The sequence below is a fragment of the Vanellus vanellus genome (genome assembly GCF_965231255.1).
Source record: "Vanellus vanellus genome assembly, chromosome: 1".
NCBI classification, from domain to species: domain Eukaryota; kingdom Metazoa; phylum Chordata; class Aves; order Charadriiformes; family Charadriidae; genus Vanellus; species Vanellus vanellus.
In genome coordinates this window covers 214,373,328-214,398,771 of record NC_138905.1, presented here as the reverse complement: position 1 = coordinate 214,398,771, position 25,444 = coordinate 214,373,328, and the positions used below count along the sequence as shown (strand labels likewise).

The 25,444-nt window shown below is 46.9% G+C and overlaps 1 protein-coding gene across 1 annotated transcript in view; it reads right to left on the bottom strand.

Annotated features, from left to right (window-relative positions):
• Window positions 1–440: 440 nt before the first annotated feature.
• Window positions 441–25,444, bottom strand: part of ME3 (malic enzyme 3) — a 133,902-nt gene continuing 108,898 nt past the window's right edge. Inside the window, exons 7-14 of the mRNA XM_082479389.1 lie at window positions 18,303–18,412; window positions 5,897–5,994; window positions 4,707–4,820; window positions 3,936–4,041; window positions 3,215–3,357; window positions 2,118–2,291; window positions 1,579–1,677; window positions 441–727 (exon numbers count right to left, since the gene is read on the bottom strand). Of these exons, the coding sequence (XP_082335515.1) occupies window positions 566–727; window positions 1,579–1,677; window positions 2,118–2,291; window positions 3,215–3,357; window positions 3,936–4,041; window positions 4,707–4,820; window positions 5,897–5,994; window positions 18,303–18,412 (1,006 nt within the window). The 3' untranslated portion in view covers window positions 441–565. The remainder of the gene's footprint in view (window positions 728–1,578; window positions 1,678–2,117; window positions 2,292–3,214; window positions 3,358–3,935; window positions 4,042–4,706; window positions 4,821–5,896; window positions 5,995–18,302; window positions 18,413–25,444) is intronic.

Sequence of the window (25,444 nt, the reverse complement as noted above, 5' to 3'; positions counted from 1 at the left end):
CAGCTTGGGTTGGATGAGACTCCCCAAACACTGGGGACTTTCAAAGCAGGAAAGGGTGGCGGTGCCCAAGTGTGCACCTTCTGCCAGGGCAACGCACACACTTCCCATCGCATCCAGAGAGCCACGGGCAAAGTGTGGCTGTTGTGTGTGAGGGATGATCACGGACACAACTGCCACCATGGAAGTGGGGCTCCGAGCTTCCCACAGGCAACTCCCACTGGGAATGGGACTCTCTGCTTCTGAGGTGGCCCAGGTGGCTTCTCCTGAGGCAGCTGAGCTGAGGGCCGGGCAGTACGTTAAGCAAGCAGCAATATACAGCACTGATTGACTGGGATGGGCTGCAGCCATGGGCTGTCTCTCTCCTTGGAGTACTGACTGCCCAGCTTGGACTCTGTTTTATTCCCTACTGACGCGCTCCCACAGAGAAAAAGCAGCGGCAAGTAAAAAAAACTACTTGGATTCATTTACTTTGATCATTCTGCAAGCCTGGAGGTGCATTTATCTCAGCAATGATATGAACAATGGGAACTGATGGAAAAATTGAGCAAACAGTTCTCACAAAAACTTATACATCCTGTGTTTGCATGGCTGCGGGGGGCCACCTGTAATCATCAATAACAAACGAATCGTAATCAGGACTGTAAACGAGCTGTTTCACAAAGGCTTCCTTGTCTGCTGGCTCGGGGTACCAAGAAGCAAGACCATGCTTGTAGGCCCAGTCAACAATCTGCAAAAGGATAAGCAAAATAAGCTGATGAAACAACGTGGGCATGTTATGAAGTTGAAACCAACTGCAGTTTGGCCCTGGCTGTATTTTTGCTCTTTCCCCCTCTCGCCCCCCCCCCGCCCCCAAAAAAGTTGTGTCCTTTTTTTGCTTTTTTCTCTTTGTGCAATTCCTTGAGTCAGCTGCACTTCATCCCTTGGGTGAGGGAACGCAAGCTGCCTGCAATTACCGGCTGCTTGGAAATGCACATCCCCTGCCCTGGCAAAATGGTTGGAGTGTGCAATTAAAGAAGGAGAGCAGCCCTTTAACCATCTCCGCTCACAGCCTTAAGCTCCTCAGCTACACTGTGCATCCACCCGTAACTCCTAGCAGGCCAATGGGATTTGCAGTGGGTGTCCCCTGAACATGAATTACAGATTTGATGTATACAGGGCACCAATCCCACAATTGGACAACAAGCCCAGATCTGGAATAGTATTTAGGTACTTAGGCCCCTATCAAATACAGGAGGAGAGGTTCCAAAATAGCAATTTGAAACCTAAAGCCTTTTTGGCAACTTGCATCATGTTTGAATTTGACCCTAAACCTGATTTTATGAAGTGCTGAGCACTCATAGCTCCAAGCAATAAAGCAGAGCTTTGTGAGCTGTGGGGCACCCAGAAGCAGAAGGTATTTTTCACATTTGGGCTTTAATGATGGGAGAAATCAAAGCAGCAATTCTGGCTGGAAGGGTACCTGAGAACCATTGCTTTGGGCTGTAGAAAAAACTGAATTAAAAAACCACAAAGCAAGAATGATGCCAAGACAATTCCTGCCCTCCCTGCCATGGAAAGTGGAAATAAATGAGTACTCACTTTCACAGCAATTTTGAGAGACACCTTTCTGATGCTGTCCAAGGGGGGATAGAGTCTTCCTTCTGCAAGATTCTGCTCTGTCACCTCGGCAGCAATAGACTAGAAAGAAGAGAAAGGCAGTTTATAGAGATGGTCTCAAGCACGTACCACATTCACTGGCGTTACACGATACGTGGCTGAAACCTCAGCAGTGGCGGAGCTGGGACTAGTTCTTAATGGGAACTGCCGAAGTATTCAAAATACATATGTGTATACGTTTTGTTACAGACTTAAAACTGGAGCCAGAATGATGGAAGTGCTGCACCAGGGCAGCAGTTATGAAGAATGAGGGGAATTCTGTTACAGCTCCTGCACCTCTGTAGGTGCACCGGAAGCGTGAGCTTTCCCTGAGACTGGGAAAGGCTGCGGCATTTTGCTGAGGCTGTGCCATTTCCACTCAACGCATTGCCCCAGGCCAGGTTCTTGAAAACACCTGCAGTAGGTGTATGTGCCTCTTTTACACTCTTTTAAAAATCATTAGTTAAAAGCCAGTTGGAAACCTCTGCTGTGATGAGGAATATATCTTCAGAGATGTGCCGTACTCCGCAGGCGATGACTCCCAGTGCCACTCCTGGGAAGACGTAGGCGTTGTTTCCTTGGCCAGGGAAGAAGGTCTGTCCATTGGGCAGGGTCACCTTTGAGAATGGACTCCCACTTGCAAATATTCCCCGTCCCTGAGAAGAGAGAGAGACAGAGGCATCCAAATTCAGAAGAGACATCTTACGTTTCTGCTGTTTGCCATGATCTGCCCTCAGGAGACTCTGGTGACCAAGTAGACAAATCTCCAGCCAGTCAGCCAGAGGCATCTCCACCAGAGCCATCTCCAGTTGATACTTCTGGAGGGCCTGGTCCCCAGAGCTATAAACAGTGCCATGGCCAGGGCCGTGGACAGGGCCACTGAGCACTGAGTGGGTGTTTGCACTGCCCAACTGCAAGTGCCCTGAACTTGCTGAGGAGTCTCTCTTCCTATCAACCATCTATTGAGTGTGAAGAGGGACTCGTGGGATAAAGATTTGGGGGCTGTGTGACTGCCCTAGCCAACAGCGGGGGAAGGGGGAGGGCAAAGGGGAGAGTGAGACAAGGCTTTCTCTCTCACCCCAAGTCAATCCACATAACAATAATTCTTCAGTGACGTTGAGCCTGAGTTGGGTGATGAAACTGTTACACAAACACCTGGGGTGGAAAAACACAGGGGACAGTAACCTGGGAGGATGGGACACCTCGGGCAGCTGTGGGTGAAGGAGGCAAGTGCTTTTCTTCAGAGGATCACAAAGTAATTCAGGCTGGTAGGAACCCAAACTCCTGCTCACAGCAAGGTCAACTATAAAATCAGACCAGGTTGCTCAGGGCTTTATCCAGCCTGGTCTTGAAAACCTGCAAGGACAGAGACTGCGTGAGCAGTCTGGGACCTTGTTCCACCTCCTGACTGTCCTCACAGCATGCAAGTTTTTTCTTTATGACCAGCTTGAACCTCTTGTGTTTCAACTTATGCCCACTGTCACTTGTCCGCCCACCATGCACCATTGTGGTTTCCTTGGTACAGTCATGGTCACAGCATACCCGGAGCACCCAGTTTCCCTGCGCTGAGCTCCAGTACCTCGGTGAGGCGGTAGCACTGCTCGGCTGTACATTCTGCTTTACTTGTGGGGTTGCTCAGGGCAAAGATGATGGGCCTCTCATTGAAGGCTGCCATGTCCTTCAAAATCTTCTCAGTGAAAGCTCCTGCAACGGCTGCAACACCTAAAACAACAACCGCAGAGTGAGATGGTGCTTTTTGACTGCCTGACTTCAGTGCGTTGGGCTGATCCCTCTTGAATGCTTCTATCGGTAAATGAACTGTGGGAGGGAACAGGCTCCATCTCTGGAGATGCGGGTGGGAATGTTTCTTTTTCATATTACAGCAAGATTAAAAGCCTGTCTCAGAATAAAGCCTTCTGCTCCTCTGGGCAGAGTGGGGATCAGTGTTTAGGCCAGTCTGGCTGCGGCACTTGTCCTCCCAAAGAGCTGCCTGAGCTGTCTGTTGTCATCCTCGTCCTGCCCAGCCTGCCCAGGGCCACGTTTGCTGCCCAGAGCCCCACATGCTGCCCCCCACAGCACCTCCCTCGGCAGCCCTGTCTGGGAGGGCTCCTACAACTCCAAAAGAGAGGAAGCCTGTGCCCCATGGGATCCCAAAGGATGTGGAGAACTCAACTGACAAAATGAGGGTAGAAAAGCTCATTTTGTTTTGACTGGGAGAACAAAAGGAGGCCCTGGAAGAAAGACAGAAACTCTCCTAAGAACTGAATTGACGTGAAAAGATCATGCTAAGGGAACTCCACCTATAATTGCTGTAGGCTTCACTTTCTGCACAACCTCTTCCAGCGTGTCCACACTGGGGTGGTCCTGGGCAAACATTTCTTTCTCATGGTTCAGGTGGCTTCTGCCCTGTGAGGAAAAAAGAGGAGTCAAGCTTTTATCTATCAGCAAAAGATGGAGACATAACGTAGTAACTCATCAGTTCATTTCATCTCTTGGCCCTCTACTTAAACCAGATTCCACAGAGCAGTATGTCAGCATCAGCCAGTCAGGCATTAAGCTGTTGGTGTAACATCATGGTGGGGCTTCTTTCACTCTCCAAAATACATTGATTGTGTGGAGGCAGGATCTGGCTGCCAGGGCAGAGAAGTTGTACACGTAGTACAAATCTCCTCAATTCTGAGGAGGGAGAAGGGCAGAGGTTCTGAGGACCCAGGGAGTGCAGCGTAGAGCTGGGCCAGGCTGGATCACCAAGCAGAGCACAATGTTACTGTTGTAATACTCCATATGACACGCCAAACTTCCAGCACTGCTTGAGACCGTGGCCAGCAGTGTATCCTCCCACTTTAGAGGCCCAGCCCAGAGCGTTGCTTCTAGGGCAGCCAGTGCTGCTGGTGCACTGTTGTCACCATGAGATTTAGTCCTCTGAAAGAAGGAACAGCTCTGCTGACACCAATAAAACTGCAGCTCTTACTCCAGGGCTGAGCAGAGCTCCAAGGTATCTTCCCGCTCTGGCCTCTCTAGCTGGCAGGTAGTGGAGGGGGAGTGGAGCTCAACTCTGGAGACAAATTTACCTTCACAATCAGTCCCTTGGAGTCCACCATCCAAATTTTTTTGATGGCATCCTCTCGTGAAATTCCTTCCTTTTCCATGGCCATGAGGATGAGATGAGCTATGCCCATTGCAGCCTGGAACACAGTATGTAAACACTTCATTGGTGTATCATCATCTTTTGGGAGGGAAGATTTTAAATGAGAGGTGTGTTGGTTCATCCCCCAGCACTGCACAAAGCAGGGAGGCTTTCTGCTCCATGGTTGTACAGTGCCATGTCATGGGGCTGATCTTAGCATTATAGATGCTGCCGTAAATAAAAAACCCCAGTCACCCAGCCGAGCAGGTTGCCCGTGGGGCTGGAGCAGTAGAGGTGGTACCTTGACAGGTAAAGGCGGTCTCCCTCATTTAAAGCAGCTGCTGGAGGGGAGGAAAAGGCACAGCCACGGAACAAACATTGGTGACGATGCCAATCCAGAGGAACTCAAAGCAAAGTGGGATTGCCGTATCTGAAGTACTGCCAAAAGGAAAGTCCTCTTCTCCCACTCCTGCCTGACGAAGCAGCCCTGGACGTCCTGTGTGTGTTAGTGGTCCTACAGCTGTGCCTGGCCCTCCTGCCCAGGTAGGGACTAACAAGGCAGGATGGTCTCTGTGCCACAGGACCGACATGTCTCCACAGGACAGGTGGACAAAGAGAAGAAGCGACTTTTGCTTCACAGAGGAACAGACAAACAGTGAGTAACAGACCTTGCCCAAAGTCCCACAGGTGGGTGAGAGCTGAGCCAGGACCCGGATCAATGCCTTTAGTCCATAGTCCAGGCTTTAGAAACTTTTTCTTCCCCCTCTCTCTTTGAGCAAGGCACCTTACAGACTACCTGACTTCTGCCATGGGGTCAATATGACCGACTCCAAAAAGTGAAGTTACATTCTTACAGTTCTTTGAATCTGAGTCCTTTTGACTCTATTGCTAAGGAGGCTCTGGTTTACCCTAAACACCAGCCCTGAGGATTCAAACCAGCTTCCTTAATGTTCCTGCAGCACCCTGCCTCCTAAGGGACCTCCCTCAAGGAACTTAAAGCCCCACTGACACATGGGCAGCCTCGTAGCATCCAGGAAGTCTGCCCAGGACTCATGGACCAAGAGGTCACTGGAAGATTGCTCTCCAAATTTGAATTTAGATCATATTTAGGAACAAACTCAAGAACATTCCTACCTCTCCAGCTCCCTGGAAAACAAACTTATGGTCAGAGAGCTTGTTCTTTGTGATCCTTAAGGCTGCAAAGATGCCAGCGACTGCAACAGATGCGGTGCCTGAAAAGAGAGAAACAACATGAAATGGTCATCCTTGATTATCTACCTAATGATATGCTGTTAGAAACCTTGTGGTAGGAACCATTCTCTTAGATCTTGTCACTAAAGGATCAAAGTGCCTTCCCTATTCTGAAATATTAATCCTGAGAAGATCCCCACAAGGCAGGAGAACACCAATTTCCCTCTATATAGACTCAAAGGGGCACTGAGTCCCAGAATGCCAGAAGTTAAAACCTAACTCCCAAGGGTTTAAGATGCTGTGTGACTTGTCTAAGGTCACATAAGATGTCCATAGCAAAGCGGTGGTCTGAACTTGGGCACCCTTGTCACAAAATTCTCTGTGATCATGGTATTACCATTCTCTTCTCATTTACCTTCACAGCACAGCACCACCTTCTATTTTTTTTACTTCCCTGATACCCTGACTCAGAGCCATCATGCCTCACTGCCAAGCATTAAGGAGTCATTGAGAACATGAGTTGGTCCCAGATTAGTGAGACAGCGTCCAGTATATGGAGAGCAGAGTCCTCTGTTAGAGCCGCCGTGAGACGTACAACTTTCCATCCATCAAGGCAAGCAGATGTCTAGACTGCTGGTCTCTCCATTCTCATCTTCAGAAGCTTTGTGAGAAATCAGGGAGCGCACAAGTCTTGTGTGGGAAGTCATATGTGGGGCAGACAACAAACCCTTTTAGGCTAATAAACCCGATTTCACCAAATTTCCAGCATCTCCTATTTTTCTGCCCATTTAATCAGCCAGTGCATCAGTGTTTCAATCGGCCATTGCTTCAGTGAGACCCCTTGCAGGGTCCTTAGGGCCTGGGGTGCTGCTGGCCATTGGTGAACGTTCTGGTTGGGAAACGAGAGCAGCTCATGAGCAAAGCGTGACCATGAACAGTGGAACCAGCAGATGGTGCTGCCTCATCTGTAAAGGACTGAGAAAATAAATTCAGCCTTTTCTTTAGTGCATAAGCCACAGCTAAACTAGAAATGTACTGGTATATCATGGCATCGGGGAATGTTTTCCATGCAAGCAGAAAACCTAGTGGCAACGCAATTACTCTGGCAGAGAAGTAACTTTTATTGACATGGCCTCTTTTGCTTAGGGAACCTATATAAGCTACTCTGACAAAGAAAATCTTTGTTACCATTAACTCAATAACATTTTGCTTTTATACCTCAGATAAGTTTAGTTCTCCAAAAATTAATAATTGATGCCATTTCAGAGTGATTTTCATAGAATCATAGAATGGTTTAGGTTGGAAAGGACCTTGAAGATCATCCAGTTCCAACCCCCCTGCCATGGGCAGGGACACCTCCCACTAGACCAGGTTGCTCAAAGCCCCATCCAGCCTGGCCTTGAACACTTCCAGGGATGGGGCCTCAACAACCTCTCTGGGCAACCTGTGCCAGTGCCTCACCACCCTCACAGTGAAAAACTTCTTCCGAATGTTCAATCTGAACCTGCCCTCTTCCACTTTAAAGCCATTCCCCCTCCTCCTATCGCTACATGCCCCAGTAAAAAGCCCTTCCCCAGCTCTCCTGTAGGCCCCCTTTAGGTACTGGAAGGCCGCAATAAGTTCTCCCTGGAGCCTTCCCTTCTCCAGGCTGAACAGCCCCAACTCTTTCAGCCTCTCCTCATAGGAGAGGTGCTCCAGCGCTCGGATTATCCTTGTGGCTCTCTTCTGGACACACTCCAGCAGGTCCATGTCCTTCTTCTGTTGGGGACTCCAGAGCTGGATGCAGTACTCCAGGTGGGGTCTCACGAGAGTGGAGCAGAGGGGCAGAATCACCTCCTTTCACCTGCTGGCCACACTGCTTTTGATGCAGCCCAGGATGCGGTTGGCCTTCTGGGCTACAGTCGCACACTGCTGCCTCATGTTGAGCGTCTCGTCAATCAGCACCCCCAGGTCCTTCTCCTCAGGGTTGCGAGGGATTTTGGTTTAGCAAAGGTGGCAGTGGCCACATTCCTGCAGCAAACATTAGCACTGTGGTGTCCATGCACAGGCACACCGGTACAGAACGGCAACAGCATCATTTCTTATTCATGAGTGCATCACAAGCGTTCAATGTCTTAAACACGAAGTGGACTAAACTAATGGTTGGTGGCTTCGTAAGCTTCTTGCTTGCAAAAAGTCACTTGAGACTTCAGCACCAAGGATGAATTCCCTTCATCAGCTCAGAAAACAGTTTGGATCCTTTTGTTTCTAGATCCAGACCATCTGAGTTCAGTCAGTTTAAAAGGGAGTCGATGGGGAGGACACCAGCCACGGAGTGCTCTGCTGCTTTGGTAGTAACATGTCAACTCAGACAACTGAAGGATACATATGAAGGATTTCTTCTTGCTCCTCCTGCACTGACTCTCTGCCTTTTAAAGCTGTATTTAGAGTAACGTATTTACCTGGCAACATGCCCTGCCATCGGACTAGAAAAATTACAGAGGAAGAAAATGAACATCCAAGGAATTTAAGGGAACACCAGATAATTGCCTAGTTTTTAGATTTTGCTTTTTATGGGTGTCGTATAGCTAGCCCACGCTCATTCTCTGTCTTTCGGTGAGTCTGTAATCAGTGGGACTGCTCGGCTTGCTACCATGCCAGATGCTAAGGGTGGCACTCCTCCGAACAAACCTGTATGACCCTGCTCGTGCTAAAGCAGACACCTGAATGGGTTCAAACGAAATGTGCCTTAAAAGTCAGTTATTTACGAGAGAGAAAAGGTGTACCTGTAGACACTTCTATTGCATACATGTAAAGTTTGGAGGAAGGGATCGCTCCCTGGCAGCCTGAACTGCAAAGAAGTGGGGAGAGCCTGGGGTCCCACAGTTGTCAGCGATGCCAAACTTGTGACACGCAGCAGAATACGAACACCTTACGCGTAGGCTCACACATGCTCACGCGCCATCTCCCAGGCTAACCTTGCACAGAAATCCCCCAGTCCCCGTGGGGGCGGGAGCGGGGAACTCATCAGAGGAAAATGTCCAAAAGTGGAACAATTACAGTCTGACGGCGTAAGTGTCAGGTCACAGCATTAGCAGCAATAGATGCCTGGAAAGTATTTAAAAGAAAGAAATGTAACTGGAGAAATATCTTGTTTCTCTTGGTCCTGACCCAGGCAAAATTGCTTTATACCCTATGACTGTCAAGAAGTCTGATGGGACAAATACTGGTCTCTGCAAGCCCATTTAGATGGGAAATGCTCATGGGACATTCGGCAGAGGGACTCGAGGTCTTTTTAAAAATGTTACCAGCAGGAATTTGAGAAGTGGGCTGTACAGAAAGAAAGAAGGTGCAGGGACTCGGTCTGCAGAGCAGCGTGCATTTTGCAGAGCGGAGACCGGTGGGACTGGGTGTGCCGTTACTCATCCCCCTGCACTTGCGCTGCAGCTCTGACTAACAGCAGGACTCTGCCATTCTTAATCCTCCTCCTCTCTCTCCAATGTGTTTCTAATCCCTCCACGTCTCCCAAACTGCATCTCACCCCCATTACTCAAGTAACAAAGTTACTGTACTTTGGCCTCAGCTCAATATTTTTCTTTGATAATTACAATTTCTGAGCATGGAACAATAGAGCATCTCTATGGAGGAGAGTTCACAGCTGGTTCGCGTAAGGAATTGGCTAATCATTGTGCTTCGATTCCAAAAAGTCCATAGAATGAGATGGGGGGGGAGGGGGAACCCTCACCGTGAGTTGTGGCAAGAAAAAATCAACTACCCTTCAACATGTTGGACTATCTGTTTTCCATGGAGATTGAATGCTGCTATTGCAGATAACTACTTCCTTAAGTAATTAGCAAGAGCCGGCTTGGCTGGTCTGTATCTGAGGTGAGATATGGAGGGGCACAGAGAGGAGAAAAGAAAATGCTCATGAATCATCCCGTCCATCCAAGACTCAAAGTGAATGCTCAACATAATATCACAAAATAGCAAGCAGACCTCAGGAGCCTCTCTGGGGAGCCCAGAGCAACAGGACCAGCAAAGAAAAAAGGCATTTAAAACTAAGGTACACTCAGGCCATCCTCGTAGGAATTAATCTCTGACACTCAGGCACATTCAGAATACTGTAAAAATTAAGGAAACCCCCTCAGAGGCTGATTTTCCATGTGTACTAGTGTAAGTCAGAACGAGCCCCAATAGGTGTCAGTGGAGCTACACTGGAGCAGAACCAGGGGAAAAGGATCTGCTCCACAGCTTCAAGACACTGCTCTAAGATGGAAAAGGCTGCAGCCCCGAGGCACCCATGCCCGGGGACCTTATTCTTCTTTTAGAGCGGGGAGAGCGGACAGAGGGATGAACAGCTTCACACATGGAGTTTTGGGTAGCGCTGGCACGACTGCAAGAGGGAAAGTGCTGCCCAGCGCTGTAGCGCGTGTGACAGCAGCCAGTGGCCAAACAGGGGACATGAGGTGGGAGTGGGGACACTGCGGATGCTTGGGGCAGGAGTCCCCCATGCTGGCGCTGCCCTGTCACCTGGCCCAGGCGCCGGCTGAGCGGAGCAGAGCATCACCACCGCACCAAATCCTCCCGACAACAGCAGCGATGGGAGCTGGCAGCCATGCTGCCTGTTAGTTCATACAACACCCGTGTGGGTGATTCCCCCTTCTCCACAGCACACAGGTGGAAGGGATGGCCAAATTCAGCCTGATCTTTTATTTTTTACCCTTGTCCCGCCTGCTTACACTTTGCCCCATCAAAACCATGCCAAGATGAGGGCCTGGGGACAGCAAACACCAGTTTAACAGCTCCAGCAAAAGGCAGCCAAGAAAATATATCTGAATTTATGGATGCAGAGGAAGCATAGGGCTTTTCCAAATCCTGGTTCACATTAACTCCCTGCAGCAGTTCCGCCTGTTACTGGAAAGCAGAGTGGAGACTGTCCAGATCCACTCCAAATACATCAAAATCAAAAGTCAAACACAACAAAGCTGAAACAAAAAGCTGACGAAGTGTTTGCAGCTCAAGGTCTTCACCTCCATGGCTGCGGGCTATTGCCATCCTTCCCCCAAAGGGCCTCTGTGAGACATTAAGAAAATAAACCTAGAAATAGTGTGGAGCAAGTCAATGAGAACAGCAGTAAAATGCAAAGCATCGATACTCCGGGAAGGAACTCGCTTTCTTCACTAACAGATTTAGGGTGGTGGTATGATGAAGAGCTGTCTGACAACGGAGATACAGAGCTCATCTTAAAGTAGATGCCCACTGGAGGTTGTAGGTTGTCTCTAGGTGTCTGTTTTTAATCTTTGCTCTGTAAAGTGCTGGGACTATAAAATACATTGCAGCGCTCGCCTGCAGCACTGCCGTCACCGCTGCCTGCGTGGCGTGCCAGCCAGCTCACAGGCTATGCCGCGGGCAGACCGAACCCCAAAAGCAGAGGCGACCAGGCAGGCGCCAGCACTTCCCAGGAAAGCATCCCCATCCCCATCGCAGCAGCGGAGACCCTGCGGATGCTGTTTTATACCAATGAGCTAAAGCAGGTCAGAGCACAGCCCTGTTCTCCTGTTGGGTTTTGCCTCCTTAGCCTGGACTTAAAGATCACCGACAGCTCAACACAGAGGTGACATACGCTGTTCTTTACTGCAAAGGAGTTTGCAATGGCGTCCAGCGAACAAGAAAAACAGCGACCAAGAAAAGCAGGAGAGGAAAGGGGACCAAATGTTACAATCCCCCAAATGACAGAAGATCACAGAATCACGGAATTTTCAGAGTTGGAAGGGACCTCTAGAGATCATCTAGTCCAACTTCCCTGCCAAAGCAGGATCGCCCGGAGCACATTACTCAGGACTGCATCCAGGCGGGTCTTGAAAATCTCCACAGAAGGGGACTCCACACCCTCCCTGGGCAGCCTGTGCCAGTGCTCTGTCACCCTCACTGTAAAGAAGTGTTTCCGTGTATTTGAATGGAACTTCCTGTGTTCCAACTTGTGCCCATTACCCCTCGTCCTGTCACTGGGAACCATTGAAAAGAGCCTGGCTCCATCCTCCTTCAACCCACCCTTTAGATACTTGTACGCCATAATAAGGTCTCCCCTCAGCCTTCTCTTCTCCAGGCTAAAGAGTCCCAGCTCTCTCAGCCTTTCCTCATAAGGCAGATGCTCCAAGCCCTTCATCATCTTAGTTGCCCTTCGCTGGACTCACTCCAGCAGTTCCCTGTCCCTCTTGAACTGGGGAGCTCAAAACTGGACACAGTATTCCAGTTGTGGCCTCACCAGTGCAGAGTAGAGGGGGAGAATGACCACCCTCGACCTACTGGCCACACTATTCCCTATGCAGCCCAGGATTCCATTGGCCTTTTTGGCAACAAGGGCACATTGCTGGGCCATGGATAATTTACTCTCTACCATGACCCCCAGATCCTTCTTCTCAGAGCTACTTCCCAGCAGGTCCACCCCTAACCTATACTGGTGCTTTGCATTCTTCCTCCCCAGGTGCAGGACCTTGCACTTGTTTTTGTTGAACCTCATTAGGTTCTTCTCTGCCCAGCTCTCCAGCCTGTCCAGGTCACGCTGGATGGCAGCACAGCCCTCTGGGGTGTCAGCCACCCCACCGTTTGGTATCATCAGCAAACTTGCTGAGGATACACTCTGTCCCCTCATCCAGGTAATTAATGAATATATTAAACAAAATTGGACCAAGTATTGACCCCTGGGGGACACCACTGGTTACAGGCCTCCAACTAGACTCTGTGCCGCTGATCACAACCCTCTGAGTTCTGTCCCGCAGCCAACTCTCAATCCACCTCGCTGTCACCTCATCTAGCCCATACTTCCTCAGCTTCCTAATGAGGATGTTATGGGAGACAGTGTCAAAAGCCTTGCTAAAGTCAAGGTAGATGACATCTACGACTCTCCCCTCATCCAGCCAACCACTTACAACATCATAGAAAGCTATCAGATTGGTCAAGCACTATTTACCCGTGGTAAATCCATGTTGACCACTTCCAATAACTTCCTGTTCCTCAATGTGTTTGGAGATGACATCCAGAATGAGTCGCTCCATTACCTTCCCAGGGACAGAGGTGAGACTAACCGGTCTGTAGTTCCTTGGGTCAGATCTTTAGGGCCAGATCTTTAGGGCCCTGCCCCACTAAGCCCAAGACACTGAGGCCCATTTACACCCAGAGTCCAGCCTGATCTGACCTGCCTCGTTTGGCAGTCAATGGGCGATTCAGACACAAGTCTAAGAGCTGGCCCGTAAATAGTTAATGTAGTAGCATCCAGAGAAAATGCAGGAGCCTCTTCTGTTGCAGGGCACAGCAGGTCCAAAAGGGCCTGGTAATGGTGAACCCCTACAGGAGTGAGAACATCTCCAGATCTATCTTCAGGCTGGGTAAATCCCCGCAGGGAAGGCGTGCTGCTCAGGAGCTGCCTGGCAGGACATAGCCCGCTTTGTTCTGCAGCGGGGTATCGTCCAGCGCTCCCTTCCTATTGTGCTTCCCCCCCCCCCCCCCCCCCCCCGCCTTCCTTAGTTTCCTGTGATAATTACTGATGCATTTTCCACACCAGCTGAAACAACAAAGTAAGATACTGTACCATTTTAATCTGCTGAAATTAGTTAATGTCGAGCCAAAAACTAGCTTCGCCTGCTTCACACGGCACATGGAAACGTGCCTGCAAATTAGGCCACGTTTGCACATGATTGATTTCTAACGTGCCCAAGTGTTTGAAGCCGCTCAGATTTGAGGCGCTGGAATCAGCCTGTTCCCAACCTCAGCTGAGGTCTGGGAGCAGTGTTCCTCCAGGCTGAGACTGCTTCCTGAAGTGTCCTGGAAAGGTTATGGAAAGGTTATCTGCTAGGATAACGAGAAAAGGTGGTTGGTGGGTCAAGACATATTTTGAGGCTCAGCAGCAGTCACGCATCCAACAACAAAGGGGAATCGTTGCTCGAATGAGTGGGAAAAGACCCAGAGAGGTTCTGTGGAAGTGATGACCCCTGTGCGTTGCCTGTAGACTACTTTAGTTGTGGAGGGTCTATGAAAATACAAACGGCTGAGTGTTTTTAAGGTGGTTAGTGATTTGGGAATTCCCATCTTGAAGTGCCTTGAGGAAGTCTCATTTGCACGGTGTAGGTGTTCAGCCTATTTTAGAAATCCTGTTTGTTCAGTGTCTCAAATCGGATATGGATATAACTGAAACACTCAGATTGGTGGTTCTTTGAGAAGCTATCAATGTCGCGCTTACATCAGGTTTAGATTTAAAAGACTGTTAAAGATGCCCAAAACCAGGAGACAGTAGGCTCTCTGCTTCTGTGCCCTGTTCTCTCTGCCCTGTCCATATGTGTGAAAGGCTTTTGAATGACATGATCCGATACAATTAATTAAATAACATATGAGAGATTTCTTCATTTTCCTGCAACTTGCAGAACAACCTCTGCTGGTTAAGCAACCTCGGGGTGAAGAATTCAGGTTTGCTATGTGAATATGGAGGGTAACACACTGATCAACCAGGAGAATGAACTTTTAATAGAAAAAATAAGGTTGGGAGAGATACCTGGAGGTCAGCTAGTCCAGTATCTGCTTAAAGGAGGGCTAGCTTCAAAATTAGATTAGATTGCTTAGGGCTCTCTGGAAGGATAAAAGTCCCAAAGCTTTTCTGCACAACTTGCCCCAGTGTTCAACCACTCGCACAGTGAATAACATTTTTGTTATGCCTGATCGGATAATTGAACCATGATACTGAAGGATCTCTGTTGCAGCGTAAAGATTCCAGCTCAGCAAGCCAAGTCAACCGATTCTAACCACAGGTTGATGTGTCTGATCCCACTTTCGCTTAGCCCAGGCACAAACTCCTGCTGATTCTTTGTTTACTCAGTGCACATCTCTGAAGGCTGTGTTGGGATTAGACAGCCTTCGTACCACAGAGACGGTGAGGCACGTGCACACAGAGCCCCAGCACCATGCTGAGAACCTTAGGTCTGCAAATTTACAGGGTTTCCATGGACTCCTGCCTGTTTAGCAGGGATTATTCAACAGACAAATTCCATGAGACCCGATGAGATGCATCTAAGGATGCTGAGGTACGTGGCCAATGGCATTACAAAGTCAAGTGAGAGGTTGGACTGGGTGATGTCCAGAGGTCCCTTCCAAACTAACCTCTTCAGTGATTTCATGTATTTTCTTGTATGAAGCATGAAGCCAGAGAAACTTGACTCAGGGATTCACAAGACCTGACAACTTTGTAAGACTTTTCAGTTGTCTGCTTTCTGTTTATGCACAGTTAAGTCCAGCAGAGTTACAGCAGGAAGAGAAAGAGCAGGATTTAAAGCATTCTCACGTCCCACCAATTTCATATGTGCTTCATCCCCTGCCCTGGTACTTTACTGGGAAAAAGGAAGAAGTGACAATCAATTTTCTCCTGTAGAGCTGAAACTGAAGCTGTTGCCCCTTGCATGAACCCAGACAGAGCTGGGAAAGGACTGATGTCATCACCCCCATAAAGGAAGGAGAAGCACTGCCTTAATGGGGAGCTCCCACGCGCGGGCACTGCGAGCCAGCTCCTGCGAGCTCCCAGGCTAATGGCTTTCGGAATAAGAGCAATCGCCTCGTCCCAGTTTGTGGTACCTGGCAGGCATCCCACTCAGCATCAGCTCGAACTGGAAGGGGTCTGAGTCATTTTAATTCTGTGGGGTTAGGATGGGTTTGGCAATACAGTAATTTGTGTGACAAAAACCAAAAGTAGGCGTTAATATTGAAAACTGCTTTCTGTAGGCCCTGGGGCAGCAAGAAGGAGGCCTACGGGAGATTAAGTGGAGTAATATATACTTTCTTTCCACACCTCACCTCTGTGTGTGTGTGTGGGTGTGTGGGTGGGTGGGCACGCTGCATTCAGAGTCCCACTAACCAACGGGCAATGACTTTAAACGATTATAGCTGAGGCACTGCGCCTAAGAAGTGTTTTTAAATCAATATACTTAAAACAACGCTGGCTCTAACATGCCGGATAATTCAGGCTTCAGGAAGTCTGTTCCTGCCTGACTTGAGTAAAATGAATCGGGGCTGCTTAAACAAGGCTTTGTATAATTCTCATTCATTAATCATTGAAAACACAATTTGCATTGAACTCTCCCACTTTTTTAAGTAGGCAAGGCACGAAACACCAACACGTTAGAAAAGAGAGAGCCTGAGGCAAACCCAAAGAACAGGAGGGTGTAAGTGAGGAAATGGCACTTCCTACCTTTCTCGGATCACCTGGGGATACAGAGGGGTACATTAGGGTGGGTAAATCAGACTATTCATGCCAGCTGCAACTCCATTAATCTCTGACATGACTCCAAGAGTTAACTGAGCAGATACAAGTTACTTCAGCTTCCCGAAGGTCCTCAAAACTCATTTCCAACTACGACCCTGGCTTGGAATCGCTTTTTCTTTCTGACAGCTACATAAAAAAGCCTGAAACAGTGGCTTGCTTCCCTTGACTCATCTCTTGTTCGTGCAAAAAATCAGCAGGATTTCTTTTCTTATCTACCAATGTGAAACCAGTGCCAGCTAGATGCTTTATTTGAGAATATAAGGGAGTTTTCTAAGAGATAAAATCCTATTGTTTTAACAAGTGGGACTCTGGGGAATTTTCAGGGGACTTGACATCTCCCATGCACCGTGCCAGACATCTAACTGGGGAGAAGCAAACAAGGTCCACTTTATGGCAAAGCTGTTTTACGGCATCCTCTGACATGTGGTTTGCCCCTCCGAGAGTCATTTCCAGGAACAGTCTAAGGCATTTAGCTATGACCTATGGCCAAAAAGACCCTATAAAATAGTCTCCTCCTTCCCACTCAGAATCTTCAGTTTTGCTTTAATATCCTTTTTCTCTTCTCTCTGTCTATCTAAGAAACCGTTCCAATTCACTAAGAAACCTTTCCAATTCACTCTAGTTCCTTTAAGAAAACCTACATCCAGGCCCACAGATGTGCCACATTGCCTGACGTCTTTTCCTTTCAACTGCTGAGTCCCTTTCCACTTGCAGAGAGAGCAACTTATCCAAAATAAATCTTTACATCATCAGCTTCTTGTTACGGGCTTCATCTGTTCATCTCCAGAAAAGTTTGACCTCTTGGTTCCTCCATTCAAGACTTCCATTAAAAAATGTATCTCCTTTTTATGCTCTCCTCTCTGCACTAAAAGCTTTTATTGGTGGCAAGAACACCTAATGAGTCTTCTTGTACAGGAGAATCTATCTCACCTTCTCTGAAATGCCTTAAGCTCCTCTGCTTCTAAACCTTCTTCATGAAAGCATCCTGGAGCAGGACCGTGCATCCCGTCAGACCAACCATATTCCCGCAAGCCGGGGTCTTACTCCCTCTTGTGCCATGACAGATATGAACAAACTGTCACATACGCTGCCAAACAGTGCTAGAAGGGTAGCAGATGCAGAAATAGCGCTGGAAAGTCTGCTCACAAAAGAGTCATCATCGTGTGAAAAATGACACTGGCATTTCTTTCAGTCTCTTTCAAGGACAAGTGAGGATAAGCCCAACTGACTACAAATAATTAAATCAACAAACCTTGGAAATTTCTGCACGTTGCAAGCAGGATGAGACAAAAGAAGAAAAGATGAAACAACTCACAGGAAAAGAACTGGTTATTTGTAATCGCTTGGGAAGATCCTGTCCCTGTCGAATGGGCAAGCAGCCCTTCCAATGGTTTACAACAAAGTCAGAACCAGACCAGGACGTCAGCAATATGCAGCTTGTGTTCCTCCACGCACTGGAGCAATTCTGCCGACTGCTGAGCCCCACAGGGCACGGGAGATGTGCTGGTTACAGCCCCAGCTTTGCTGGTGTCATTTCTCTCTGGTGCTGGAAGAGTTATGTTAACCACTCTAGGGGAGACCACATCTGTTCTCAGATTGCCGTGGAGTTAGCATCCACGGAGAGGAAAGAAGCTGGTTTACCTTTTCACTTGTGCATGTACTAAGGAGGATAACAATAGAGGGACGATGCCAGGATCAGCTAATGACCACCTGGCTCATGGAAACTGAGAGCCTTGCACAACTGTTAAAACGTCACCATTGTTTTAGCTAAATTATAGAAAATTAATGGAACTCTCAAAATTGCCTTAATAATCTAAAGCACATGATCCATTTTCTCCCATGAACAACATTGCTGCAGTGAGCAGCTAAATTACTAAAACCAAAACAACGGAAACTCCCTTTTCAACTTAGACTGTTGTGCTTTTGTTTATATTTTTAAATGCTTATGTGTAAACTCTAAAATTTACCACACATCTGAGTATTGTGTAATAAACAGTCCTGTGATCTTAACCACCTTTCCTCGCGACAAGGTGAAGGTTAAATTTGCATTTTTCTAACAGTACTTACCCTGAATATCATCATTGAACGTACAGTATCTGTTGCGGTATTTATTGAGGAGACGAAAAGCGTTAGCATTGGCAAAATCTTCAAACTGGATCAGACAATTCATGCCGTACCTGCAAGTTAAAGGGTAATTAAAAATGGATACAAATTTTTCCACAACATAGGATGACATATGCATCTTTTACCAGGACAACGCAGCTACAGTCTCTAGCACAGAGAGAAAAGTATCCTAAAAGAAATGCACCATGGTAACAGCCAACGGGATCACACCCTTCCCAAGGTCCAGACACTCAGAAATGTGGAGTGTCTAAGAACAAATTGTGTTCATCGTCTATTCAAGAGGCACAAGGGGCTTCTTAATACCTATATATCTATATTTATATCTATATCTGTCTACCTATATAAGCATCTTTGGATGATTGGTTTGACAAATTTTCAGTGCCGTATTTACCAGTGAGCTTCTCAAAGTGAAGAAGATGCTCTTTTGCAACGGATATTGCAACTGCCATGTTGCAATACAGCCCATCTGACTGCAAAGGGGACGTCAGTTAAAGGACACCACCGAGCGCCCACTTCAACTGCAGGTGACCCAGAGATGAGAAAAAACCCGTGTGTAGGATCACATGGACCTGAGTGCTTCAGGCTGTGATTTCATAGCCACATTTTTGTGCTTTGGAAACATGCTTCTCTCCACCGAGCTGCTTTGCAGGAAACCAGCACGCAATGACAGCTAGTGACCTGTCGAGTCAAAAGGCAGGACTTAATTGCGAACTTTCCGTAATTATCCAGTAATATCAGGGCAAGCGTGCGACTTCTAAAAATTGGGTAATGTTCACACTGCTTCATATCTATACACTTTCTGCACTTTGCATGACTCGAGGCTGCACTAAAGCTTTGCTAATAAAATCTAAAAGGGCCGTAAGCGCTCTTGTCTCTCACACAAATGTGATGGGGCAGTGGGAGAAGCTCAGGGAACGAGTAATGTAATTATTAACAACCTCCGGGCTGCAGGCAGGTGAGAGGGCTCTAAATAGCTGCCCTGTGTTAGAGGCCTGAGCCTCTCTGGGACTGTAGGCAGTGCAGAGGCAGCGTCGCCTTACACACCTCCCATTCAGACTTTCCTCCTTTGCCACTGAAATCAGAGGTAGGGGACACCCCTGCTTTAAACTAGAAATTGATACTGGGTAAAACATGCTCCATCCGAGAACCGTGGCTCCTGTCATGAAAAGCTCTTTTCATGGCACTCACAGAGCGGGGAGTCAGGCTCTCCTGGGAGGGCCTGGAATTTTTTATTATTATTATTTTCCATTTCAGGTATGTCTGTCAGCAAGGAGACAATGATAATTACATGCATTGTGCTCCTTTATTTGTCCATCATGAGAAACTCTCACTCCGTAAACCCTCTGATCTCAAAAAGGGAAAAGGTTGGGCTCTTACTTTTGCTTCACATTCTCTGTGCTTGCTTTTAGAAAAGGACCACACTGATTTTAGAGCCGTGTATGACTCTTTTAGATACAAAAAGCTCAGATTCAACTCAATGCCTCACTCCACTTCAGTCTCCCAATATCCTATGAAGCTTAATATTTGCAAAAAAAAATTAATATTTGCAAAAAATTCAGTGAAAAATTAGGTGCTTGGAGTCTCTGCTGAATCAGGGACACAGAAGCTGTGGAAACTTTTCTATGAGGTCTGCGATGCCGTGTCGTCCCCAGAGGGAAGTGTCACTGCTCCTGTCACCAAAGAAGGGGGCATGTCCACGTTACAGAGCTGTGTGTGCAGAGGTCCCTGACAGCGTACAGCACAGCTCCATGCCAGAACGTGGTGCTGTTTCCTTTCCCCTGGGCACCTTTTGGCTCTCTTCAGCTTCTCCCTTGGTGATGTCGGGAATGGATGTGGCACACATGCAAGGGAGGACATGCCACAGCGGGTGGCTTTCTTCCTGGCTAATGTGGAATCCAATCACTGAGGGCATCTTCAATTTACCTCATGTGCAGTCTGGGTACTTTTCTACTACTTGGGTGCCATCAGAGATGGACTACCATGCTCAGTCCCCACCGTATGTGTTCCCCATATCTCTCCCGAAAGAGAATACAGCGCAGAGGGGTTAAAAACTGCTTTCCACATTAGTCTGTATTAACTGTGTGCCATCTGAGAGCTCCTACTTGATGAAGTATATGTACTTCCCACTCGGCAACGCCAGAGTCCAGTGAGCCCTCTCTAGATAGGCAGATGCCAGCACGACTGGTCATACCGGTCAGAAAGGCAGCAACTATCTTGTATGGTTTACTGTGCTGAAAGGAGCAACAAAAGAGCCCTGTGCAATACGCTTGTTGTTGCACCACTACTCTCACCCGGGCTATGGAGGTTTAGGCATGGATTTTCCAGGGGACCAACAGGCTTTGAAATTCAGCAGGATCTAGATGCTCAGGGGAAGAAATTCCAGCCTGTCATACTTCAAGGGGGAAAAAAAGGTCCTAGAAGAGGGACTGGACAACTGCTCCCATTGGTTTTGTGACTCTGAACAGGACAAATCCTTTCCTGTACCCTATGTGACAGGCCGCATTACGTGGCTCACCAGCAGCTGGAGTCTAGGGAAATTTCGCTTTTCTCTTTATAAGACGCTCTTAAATTGTCCCCAGTGTGCTGCTAACTACAAGTTATACCGAGTATTTGAGGGACAGGCTGCTCCTGCCCTTTAAGCCTTCCCACTGCAGCTATCAAGGAGACATGCAGTATCCCAATTTCTCCTGAAAGCTGAGCAATACTCTGAAAAGCAATAGATGAAGATTCCCAAGTCTCTTTATCTCTGTAAAGTCTTGGAAGTCGAAACGAACACTGTGGATATCCAAGGAATTTGTGCAAATAAACAATACAAAAAGTGCCTGTGAAAATCAGTTTTCTAATGGACAACCCCCTTATCCATCATTTGAAAGTGTGAGGAAAACATGACTAAGAGGGAGATGACACACCATCCAGAACATCTGCTAACATCTCACGGCAAAGAATTAGCAAATCTTTAAGCAACTTCAGTTGCTATAGAAACTACTTCTCTAACACCAGTCTTATTATTTAGTTGTTTCACTGAGGAAGTAACATTACTGATTTGCTTAATAAAACCAGTGATCTCAGCCAGCATGAATGTACGTGTGCCCAGCTCTCCAAAGAGCACAAGGGTAGGTGGGTGGGTTTCCCTGACTACAGACTCAAATTTGCAAGAGTATTAACCTGAACACAAATTTTTTTTTTTTTTCCTCTTTTGAGCACAGAATTCTTTCCTCACTTCACATTCCGTGTCTGCAGCATGAGACAGTGCACAGCTACTTCTGCTTTTGCCTTTGATCATTTTTTACTAAGCAGAGCACAAGGAAGGTATGGTGGACCATAAGCACTTCACTTCTCCTCCTGCCCCTCAGTATGACAGGACAGTGCTGGAACGCAAACGCTTTTCACAGAATCACAGAATCACAGAGTTTTCAGAGTTGGAAGGGGCCTCTAGAGATCCAAAGCAGGATTGCCCGGAGCACATTACTCAGGACTGCATCCAGGCGGGTCTTGAAAATCTCCAGAGAAGGGGACTCCACACCCTCCCTGGGCAGCCTGTGCCAGTGCTCTGTCACCCTCACTGTAAAGAAGTTTTTCCGTGTATTTGAACGGAGCTATTTTTTTTGAAGATTGTTTTGTTTTTCTCTGCAATGTGTCCACTGAGCTTTTTAAAGTATAAACCACATTTTTGAGCTTATGGCAGCCTTTGCATAATGTGAGAACTAAAGTTTTCATTAATAAAGACCACAAATTGGTCATGGCAAGACCCTAACACTGGATGCTTTAAATGAAAGAACCAGATATTTCAGACTCACAGTTAAAGATCATAGAATCACAGAATCGCTGAGGTTGGAAGGGACCTTTAAGATCATCAACTCCAACCATTAACCTCCCCTGACAAAAACCACTTCTAAACCATGTCCCCGAGTACCACATCTACCCTTTTTTTAAACACTTCCAGGGATGGCGAATCCACCTCCTCCCTGGGCAGCCTGTTCCAATGTTTAATAACCCTTTGAGTGGAAAAGTGTTTCCTAATATTCAATCTAAACCTGCCCTGACATAACTTAAACCCATTTCCTCTCGTCAAGGGAAATGGGTTTCCCAAGATGGGAATCTTGGGATGATGATCCTAGTCCTCAAGGACTACCCACCTTACTGGGGTTTTGAGAGGACTTTAAGGAACTTATACCGCTCAAAGTCATTGAAATTAAACACAAATTAGGCAGTTGACTTACTGAGCCATCTTAGAAACCCACTAGTTAATGCTTTCTGCTCTTTCCTAACGGTACTTTGGTGTCTGTATGCAATGCTCCATCTTGGGATGACCTGAGCAGCCTAAGGATAACCTTGGCAAAGAGTAAGAACAAAACAGCTGCTGGGGCCATTTTGCAGTAACGTCCTTGTGTGTATCAACATGATGAGTCAGTTCTACTGTCCTTCCTCCACAGCACACTAACTCAAGATTTATGTAACCTGTTTCATCCCAAAGGAATTCAGAGCGCTGTGCAAAGTATTTGGGTACCATCCAAAAGTAAAACGTAACCAACTTGGGACTGGAGCACAGAAGTGCTTTAATGTGCAACAATGCTAAAAAAAAAAAAATCCAGCTCAGGAGAGAAGGTGGAGAATACTTGTTACTGCAAAGGGAAAGGGTGGTCAGAGAGCTGCTGCTTGTACTGGAATTCAGCCAACAAAACTCAACACAGAATGGGATTTCTTCCACTGCCTTTACATATCTAAAATTTGTCCGTGTAGTGCCCAGCTAGGCAACTCTGGCTGCCTTCACAGATAAAGGAGAGAAGGAGGCGCATCCAACAGCAACTTCTTCAAACTCATTTAAGTGGAAAATGGAAGTAGATAACATCTCTGGAGATGCCTCTTTCTCCACAGTCTCTGCGAAGACAGTCTAAGAAGACCAACTTAAATTTAGATGTCTAACTTTAGACACCTAAATTAGGGGAGATAATCTAATGTTATCTAATTATCACAGCTGGTTAGAAAGATCTTAAGTACACGTCATGCACCCTAGGTCACTGGCTTATCACCCTCTCAACTGCAATGCTCTGCTGTCCTTCAAAGTCTGCAATTTCTTTGTTGATCTTCTCTATAGGAATTGCCCCACTCCATCTCTTGTGTATGCTATCCAAGTGGTACCTATCAGGGTACACGGAAATACTTCAGGATGGAATGAAATATACTGGCCAGTCTCCCCCCATCATAATATTTTTAAAAGGAAAACCAGATTTTGACAAAACTGATCTTGTACAATTATTGTATTTCATTGGAAGCATTGTAATTTCCATTAAGAAACCAAAATTACTGATTTATTGTTGGAGGAATAATTTTTAGTGTCTAACCAGCTCAGAAATTTTGGTCTGCTTAACTTGAGATATCTGATACGAATGCAGTCCCGGTTAGTACACGCTAAAGCACTTACACCATGCTCACTGTCTCTAGGTGCAGGATGCCTCTTTTTCGAAAAAGTGATTGTAAAGTGAGTATTTGAACGGGGATTTCTGAAGATCCCCTTTGCCACATTTAAATATCCTTAAATTTGTGGCTGGAATTGCAGGTGGCTCTGCAGAGAGATCTTGCAAACTGCTGTGGTAGGAAGATGCTCCCGAGGTCAGGTCGCTTGGCTCGTAGCCAGTTCTCACAGATTCTTCCATGCTTTGACCGGTCCACATGACTCATCTCCTAACTTCTCAGCTCTGAGCCTGAAGGAGAGTTTGAAGCCAAGAGCAGCAGGTCACATCAGGACTGAATGTTTTCCAGTCCAGGAAAGGCATGGCCAGCGGAGGTCGTCTCCCTCCAGTAATCTCATCCTGACTGTCAACGACTCACCTTCTCTAGAGCATTCTATCATCTTCTTGGCATTTGGGACATTAATAGTTAAACACCCAGGATCTAATTGCCTTTATCTAAAAGGAAAGCTCAAATGAAGACCATCAGGATTTCAGACAGAGAAGGTACATTGAAACAGAGCGAGTGCCAATCTCCAGTTTGGTTTCTTCCATTCCCCAGTTCGTTCTTCCCCTTTCAATAAAGGAAGGTTGTGGGTTTTGATCTTCCGATCAAAGGTGTTCCCAAAGGGGGAACAAAGGTGTTCCCATTCTTTTTGGGCACACTGAAGTGTGCACTTCTTGGGATCTCTGCAGGCCTATGTCTCCTTGTGGAACCGAAGTTTTCCCATTAGCATGAGTAATTCTTACATTTGCAGGCTGTGGAAGAGGAGGCTTGGACGGTTCATTTCTGTACCTCTCGGATAGAGGCGGTTTTGAACAGATTCAGACATGCTGGATAGAAATGGGGAAAGACTATAACAACAAAGTCTTTTATGGTCACCAAATGTCATCCAGAGTAAAGTCTTAACATTTACTCCTCAACCACTACAACACATTCACACTTTTTGGCAAAAATGAGACCTTTTGGAGTTACAAGCCAAACTTTGCTGTACTGGTTCCTTGTATGGCAGGTTAATGTCCGGTGCAATCCCTGATACCTTTTGCTGAAGGCTCTGCGTGTTTTTGTCAGATAAAACATTGAATCTAATTTCTCTCTGAAAACCAGTTCTTCACTTCTGTCTGGTAACTGGTGACACTACAAGAGTCATTATTTAATACCCTCACCATGTCTCCTGGTTTGCTGTTGGCTGCCAGACCACCACCTGGGGACCCTGTTCTCTACCATCTCTGGAATTAATTTAGCCATTTTATAGAACTGGAAACAAAAAGATACACTTTGTCAGTTTTTCCTCATTAAAAACCCCACTAGTCCTTCATGGTAAATATTATATTGCTGTCTCATCAGTTTGCATATTTGGGCATTTTGTGCCATAAATAATTATGCCCTGAATTCTGGCTTTCTCTCCCATGCATTGCAGAAACCTTCCTGGAAAAATAGCCTCACTGCGAAAAGCTTTACAGAATGGCCCCAAACACTCATTTTAGTCTGATCTTTAGATCTTGCCTAGCAAATTTTGCACAAACCGGATTTTTAATGAAACAATATACTATTGATCAAAATAATAATATGAATGTCACCCTAATGAAGGATAACTCCGGGAGCTAAACAATATTACAAGTCTGTTGCATAAATTA